Source organism: Oratosquilla oratoria, chromosome 19 (assembly GCF_046742065.1).
Source record: "Oratosquilla oratoria isolate Oo_2021 chromosome 19, ASM4674206v1, whole genome shotgun sequence".
Classification (NCBI taxonomy): domain Eukaryota; kingdom Metazoa; phylum Arthropoda; class Malacostraca; order Stomatopoda; family Squillidae; genus Oratosquilla; species Oratosquilla oratoria.
This window is the reverse complement of record NC_134795.1, coordinates 47,074,083-47,081,582: the sequence shown is the minus strand read 5'-3', so window position 1 is coordinate 47,081,582 and position 7,500 is coordinate 47,074,083. Positions and strand designations below refer to the sequence as shown.

Here is a 7,500-nt window from a genome sequence, read left to right as displayed (position 1 = left end):
AAAACCCCTGGTAGGGCAAAGGCCCGTCAGTTGCGGCAAGCCACTGGGTTTTCTAGGCTGACATTGGGTCGCCTCCCCGCCTGGCTAGGACTATCGGGAACCAACGTAGGAAGCCATCAGTAGGTCCCGGGACTCGAACTCGGGACCACCTGTTTATGAGTTCAAGAAAGTATCCACTGGGCTACTGGTAGCATTCCTCTGAAAGTGTTTGGGTGCATCTTCTATATGGTTTGAGGAGGAAGGGGTGAGAGGGACGAGGAGATTGAAAGGGACAAAAATCGCTTTGCGGATAATAACGAATTGGTTGGAGGAAGGCAACACGAAACGATTAAATTTTGCAACTGAAGAACAAACCCCATCTTGAACGAGTTTTCGGTCGATCGGGATCTAGCGGTTCAGTCCTGGGTACCACAAATTAGCTAAATAAACTCACTTGATGCTTGAGTAGTGAATTATATACTAGACGATATCCTAGGAAAGTCAGGATCTGGTGATGACACAGACAGTTTCCACTTTATAGAAACACATTTTATTCATAACTAATAAGAGAACAAGACTCATAATTGTATAATGTCTGAAATTTACAGTATGTTGCAGAAACCTTGTTCTAGCCAACAAAGCCTAGGTTAATCTTGAACGCTTATATTTTTATTCTATTTTATCCCCAAGAGACACATAGAATTAAATTACATTCATCATTAAACTACTACGACAGGAACAAGCTTTCGTTGACGTTTTTAATGACATATTTATGTGCTAAACCCTAGTTTTTCATTATTTACTGCTTGGTAATTCGTTTTCTCATTCCCTGTGCGAACACATCCCTAATGGCAGCGATCACAATGTGTCAGTGTTGGCTGTTACTGCTTTGCTTGCCTTCCTGCAAAGACCCGCCATCGCTGACTGCAGTAGAACTGGTAACAAATGTATATAATGTATGCAATACTTCTGTACTGGAACATTAACACTCGCGTGGTGATAATTGTTTTCCCTTACAGAAAGAAGGAACCCAGGTATGTCATGAGAAGACGGGTCTGCGAGGCTGACAAAGGGAGATGACCTCTTGTTGTGCCTATAGCGTGGAAGGTTTTACGTTTTAAGGAAAACAGGAAGATGTGATATCCTGAAAAAGAAATGGACAATCAAGATTTGATTTTATACATATCAAAAGTTATTGTGACATGTACCTTAGGCCTACATGGTCATATAATGCATATGTAGTTATGTACATACATATACATATGCGTTTACACACACACACACACACACACACACACACACAGGAAAGAAAGAAAAATGTCAACAAGAGCAAAAATAGGGATGACGGAGAGCACAGTGGATCCAGTGCTACAGTATGAGAGCGTAAAACAGACTTTTGGGATAGGTAGCTAGATTGAGATAAAAACCTAGGGAGCTTTGTGTGAGAAATGTATATGGCAAAAGAAAAAATACAACAAAATTAATAGTTAAAAAAAGAGATAAATGAAAGGTGAGATGAATGTAGAAGAAGTGAACAAGGTCCTGTAATGAGTCTCAAGTTTAAGCTGAAAAGGGAAGAGGTTTACAGGGAGACTTGTCACTTATAAAAAGAGAGCAGCGTGGCATGGAAATCCGTAAGTACAAATGGGGTAGCATCTGGAAATATTGGTGCATAATAGAGAAAAGCATTGTAAAGGTGTACTAAAGAGTAAAAAGAAAAACAGTCGGTGAGTGGATCAGAAGTAGATAAGAGCAAATAAATCCAAGTTGCTGCAGTAAAGTAAATAATGATGAGAAGATAAGGTGGGGAGGATTTGTGTGGACATGATTTACCCATGTGATGGGAGAGGGAAAGACAACTGTATGTCCTGAGATTGTCTTGTGTTCCTTTTTATGTGATACTTGGATGAAGTAATAGAACTGAAGGACAACTCAGCCACAGTCGGTTTAGTAGTTTCTTCTTCTCATTCAGAGGCAGAGATGAGTCGAATTCGCATGCTTGAAAGCGATTGTCTTCTTCGACCCTGGTAAGTCAATTAAAAACCCTTTCTAAACTTAACTAAACTCAGCTATTCAAACAATCAGGCCCTGCTCTACGCGAGCTTTGAACTCGGGTCCCTCTGGATGTGACACCCGAGCGTTACCACTCCGCATAGCACTGGGCTTGATTATTTGAATTACGTCGCTGTCACGAGCAATTTGTTCTATAGTTAGCTGTACAAATATAACCGCCTTTAGGTACCTCCCGACACTGCATGCCCCTGATATGCTTAGGGGGAAAAAATGCTGATCATTTTCACACTTTAGTGTCCCTCGTGCCCACATAAGATCTTTCTTTCGCTATCTTAATTATTCTACATCTTCAGCGCAATATTGCAAGGGACAGAAGCGCTGGTTTTCACTTACTAGACAGTACATCCTATGTTGTCATCAGATATTGGTGTCATTGTAACTCGCCATAAGCAATGGCTATCACTTACTAAATAGCATATACTAAGTTACCATCGAATATCATTGTCATCCTCAGCTTTCCTCTTCTTCAGTTATTCGAGGACTGAACGACATCAACCGCGTCAAGGCTCTACGGTACCAAGTGCAGCTGATTTTGGAGGATTACGTGAACGACAGCCAGTACGAATCCCGTGGTCGTTTTGGGGAAATCCTCCTGACTCTCCCCTCGCTCCAGTCGATCACGTGGCAGATGATCGAACAAGTCCAGTTCGCCAAACTCTTCGGCGTGGCGCACATCGACAATCTTCTTCAGGAAATGCTACTCGGAGGTAAGCAAAAGGGAGGATGAGGTCAGAGGTCATGCAGACTAATCTATGGGTAATGCTGTGACCTCACACACACACACACACACACACACACACACACACACACACACACACACACACACACACACACACACACACACACACACACACACACACACACACACACACACACACACACACACACACACACACACACACACTCACACACACACACACACACACACACACACACACACACACACACACACACACACACACACACACACACACACACACACACACACACACACACACACACACACACACACACACGCACACACACAAACACACTCACACACACACACACACACACACACACACACACACACACACACACACACACACACACACACACACAAAATAGCTCCCATTTCCGTAAAATACAACTAGGTACATATACACACGACTCATGGCGCAATGGTAGGGTTCCTGGCTGTCACTACGGCAATCCGGGTTCGAATCCCGCCCAGGGATGAAATAATTTCAGTATCGCTGCGCTGCAAGTAGTTACTCCAACTCTCGTGGGCGGGGAGCTGAGTGCGTGTGTGGGTGTAAGGTCACAGCATTACCCATAGTTCGGTCATACATGAGATCTGAGCTCTCTTCCGGAAGGGAAATAACTGTCGATCACGAGCCCAACACGTGATCCAAGACCATGGTGAATCACACACACACACACACACACACACACACACACACACACACACACACACACACACACACACACACACACACAAAACTCCTTGCCCATCAGAGTTGGAGTGCCGGCTCGCAGTGTAAAAAGCAAAAAAGTAAAGATAGTTCTCTCTATTACGAATCAAATTTGGAGCCTTCTTACACCCGGAACGAAAGCCTACCTTCCTTCAGAAATGTTTGGAATAATATCGTAATTCTTCGGGTTCTAGAGAATTTTTTTTTTCCGAATATTGGAGTTTTTCAATTGAAAAAAAAAATCGATTAGAAAGAATAAAACAAAAACACGCGAATAAACAGAAATATAGATAAAATTAAGCACATAAACATTTAATCATCAATTGTACGCTCGATACAAAAATATACAAGTAAACATACGACTACATAATACATATATACTGCGAGTAAAGTTCTTAGTAGAATATTTTCTGCACTTTGTGTCATCAGAATAAAAGAACATAAGAATGAAGGGGACTGCAAGGTACCAAAAGGCCTACACTAGGCAGTTCCATGTCCATTACCACCTGTCATCCCCATCCATAAAATTGTCTAACCTTTTCTTAAATCAACAGATAGTTTCAGCAATCACTGCATGGTTACTAAGTCTATTCTATTCGTTAACCAATCTATCAGTAAACCCGTTCTTGCCTGTTTCATTCTTAAATCTAAGAACATCCTCTAGCGTTATTAATTAACAGGGTTTTGGACAATAAGTTTCACCATTTTCACGTTTGCTTTCGAAAGATAATGTTCAATAGTAAATCGTCAAAACGAATAAGAATGGTATTATTGAATTTCAAATTAACTTCTTCCATACGATTATGCCTACGTAGGCGTCATAAGACGCGATTGGTTATACCAAGATCTAAGAATATAAGGTCTAACCACTTCCGACCGAATTTCGAGGGTAGTTGGCGCAGCGGGCCCGTGAACGTCACCTGGCTGGTCAAAGTGGGGTTGGCGGGTCCTATAGCTGTCAGTTGAAGCTGGTGCAGCGTATAGGAAAGACGTTGCCTTCGCTCGCATCGCTCCACGCAATTAGTTATATTCTGACAAATATTATATAAAATCTATATATAAATATATACAAAATATTATAGTTCCTGTCTATATATATGAATATATATGATATATAATATATATATATATATATATAATATTATAGTTCCTGTCTTCCTTGGCGTTTCACAGTTTTCTTCAGTGTTTCACAAAGAGAAAATGGACTCAGCCAAATGACGTCAGAAGCTGCGCACAAGAATTCAAACGGTCTGACCTGTATATTTAGACCTTGGGTTATACGATGTTACCGACGTCGGCGTCCTGATTATATTTATTTTGTAGTTGTAGCAGAGTGACCCTCGAATTCTGTGAACTATTTTGATCACGTTTTCTATGTTTATTATTATTCTGAGTAAAAGAGAACGAATAATACAGCAGTGACATTATATTTTATAACGCGTAAGAATTTGAATCGTATTGATGAAGTTAATTATCTCAGTATGCCCCATCGTCGGATAAGTCTTAAGATGGTGGCACACTAGACATTTCTTGCTAGCATGCTACTCGTTTTTGCTATTTCGTTTAAATAGAAAGGACTTCGTTTACGATCTTTTGCCTTTCAAAATTTCAGAGGTCAAATTATTCTAGCGCCATATAGTAAGAAGCTAAATGACGAGCTAAGAGAAGTTAAACATATACAAATGACACATTGTTGAGATGTTCTTACGGAAGTCTGGAATATTGTAACTGAAGTCGTTTCTGCTCAAACGAAGTAGGAAAAGCAAATAGCATGCTCACCTAGTGTCCCACCACCGTTATGATCTCTTAAAATCAAATTAGAAAAACAGTGAACCTAATTATTGTTTGAAACCCTATATTCAACCCCCTTTCCTTTTATAATTTGAACCATATATGAGTATTGTGTTCTTATGTTTTGGTGATTTTATTCAGTTGAGGAAAACAAAGGAACACAGGGGAGATGCAAACAGCAACAAGCCTATTGATCCGCACGGTGTGGCTTGTAAACAGCAGAATAGGTTGAGAACCACTGACTTAATCTAAGTGTATGAGCTCTCGATACTTGAGACATCAATGGCCTCTATATTTACATAGAAAGGACACGATTCCTTTCTTGTTGACAAAGGGAAAACGTTTAAAGTCTCTCTTGCTCTTCTTCAAGGGGAATTTTTTACCTTCTCTCTTCCTCATTTTGCTCTTTTTTAGGCGCGAGCAGTGACGGCAACAACGGCGCCAGCAGCAACCAGGCCAGCTACGGAGGTGGCGCCGGAGGTATCGGTACAGGAACTCCAGCACCCCTACCAGGAGGCCCCGGACCTTGCTTCCCCATCAACCTCGGGGTCAACAATAGCGGCGCGACAGGGTCCTCCACTCACGCAGCGACCTCGGCCGACTCAGGCGTTCCCATGGCCGCGCAGAACGAAATGTCCCTCCACGGACACGTCGGCGTCATTACGTCCTCGTCCTCGTCCACGTCGTCTTTAGTACCCTCTCGGGACATTGATCTGACGACGGAGGACCAGTACAAGCTCTTGGGGCCTCCGTTCAAGGCCGAGCTCCTGGATCAGAATTATGACCCATGAAAAACATCTCTTGATGATGTCTGTGACCTGACGAACTCAGAACACTCACGATGTCAAAGAATTCACACATCGATAGGTGCAATATTTCTTAATAATGGGTACTTCAAATGAGAATGAGTGACTGAACATTGCTGAAATTTGTGTATACAAATGTGTATATATATATATATATATATATATATATATATATATATCGTTACAAGATACATTCTATTTGCCTTGCCACAGGATGTCCTTACCCTATATTTCCTGACTTGATATTACATGATTGTAAGCCAGATGTGCATAAGAACGTGTATAGTTGTGTGCTGAGCCAAGTCTTAGTAGCAAAGCCTATTCCAGGCTACAGAACTGGCTTCTGAAACTGTATTGTCTCGACCACCGGGTGAGATATTGATGGTGCTGCATTGTTGGATGATTTCTCTCATATGGTAAAGACATTCATATGGTTTCCGTTTTCTTAACATTCTCGAGAAATATATTTGGTTTCTTATGCCCTTCTTACACCCAAAGATTCATTCTAAGGTAAATAAAAAGCATCTTCCATAAGCCATAACAAAACCTTAGATGAGGTACCAGAGTTTCAACTGTTTTTTTAATGAAGAAATCTAGCACAGTGAGGAAATTGTATAAAAAAGAACAAGAAGAATGTGTTTATACATATATACATATATATATATATATATATATATATATATATATATATATATATATATGTATATATATATATACATATATATATATATATATAAATATATATATATATATAAGAATGGGGTAAATGCTATGTGGAAATCCTTGAAAAAAAAATTTAAGGTCTCTGTATAAGTCAAGCACTCTTGTCTATTAATGTTAAAGTTATAATTATTGGTTTTGAATAAAAGTGAAATAAATATATGTATCATTGAGTCCCTAAGTTAACGCTGTTGCTTTCGCGCATGCACACACACACACACTTACACACACATACACACACACACACACACACACACATACACACACACACACACACACACACACACACACACACACACACACACACACACACACACACACACACACACACACACACACACACACACACACACACACACACACACACACACACACACACACACACACACACATCATTTTGGAGATGGATGACTATTGGGGTACCACAGGGCTTGGTATTGGCACCATCAATGTTCTTTTTTATATCGGTATATCAGTGATATGACGAATGGGTAGCTAAGCAAACTTATTTGCAGATGATGCCAAGGTCACAAAATTGGATGAAAGATGTATAGGATTGCAAATTCCCAATGGAAAAATTAGAGAAAGTTTATGAATGAAGCCAGAAATGGAAGATGAAGTTCAATACAAAGAAATGTAAAGTTTTGGAAATCCCCAGAGCAACAGGAGACTGTCGA

The 7,500-nt window shown here is 40.5% G+C and overlaps 1 protein-coding gene across 1 annotated transcript; it reads left to right on the top strand.

Moving 5' to 3' along the window:
* Positions 1-1,320: 1,320 nt before the first annotated feature.
* Positions 1,321-6,733, top strand: LOC143035623 (uncharacterized). The gene is made up of 4 exons (XM_076202489.1): positions 1,321-1,384; positions 1,986-2,006; positions 2,523-2,759; positions 5,712-6,733. The coding sequence occupies exons 1-4, from the start codon at positions 1,321-1,323 to the stop codon at positions 6,086-6,088; spliced, it is 699 nt and encodes a 232-aa protein (XP_076058604.1). The 3' UTR covers positions 6,089-6,733.
* The last annotated feature ends 767 nt before the right edge of the window (positions 6,734-7,500 follow it).

Coding starts and splice junctions, on each gene's coding strand:
- LOC143035623 (XM_076202489.1), top strand. CDS start 1,321: ATGACGGAGAGCACAGTGGATCCAGTGCTACAGTATGAGAGCGTAAAA. Junction 1,385..1,985: donor AAAACAGACTTTTGGGATAG/GTAGCTAGATTG, acceptor CATGCTTGAAAG/CGATTGTCTTCTTCGACCCT. Junction 2,007..2,522: donor GATTGTCTTCTTCGACCCTG/GTAAGTCAATTA, acceptor CCTCTTCTTCAG/TTATTCGAGGACTGAACGAC.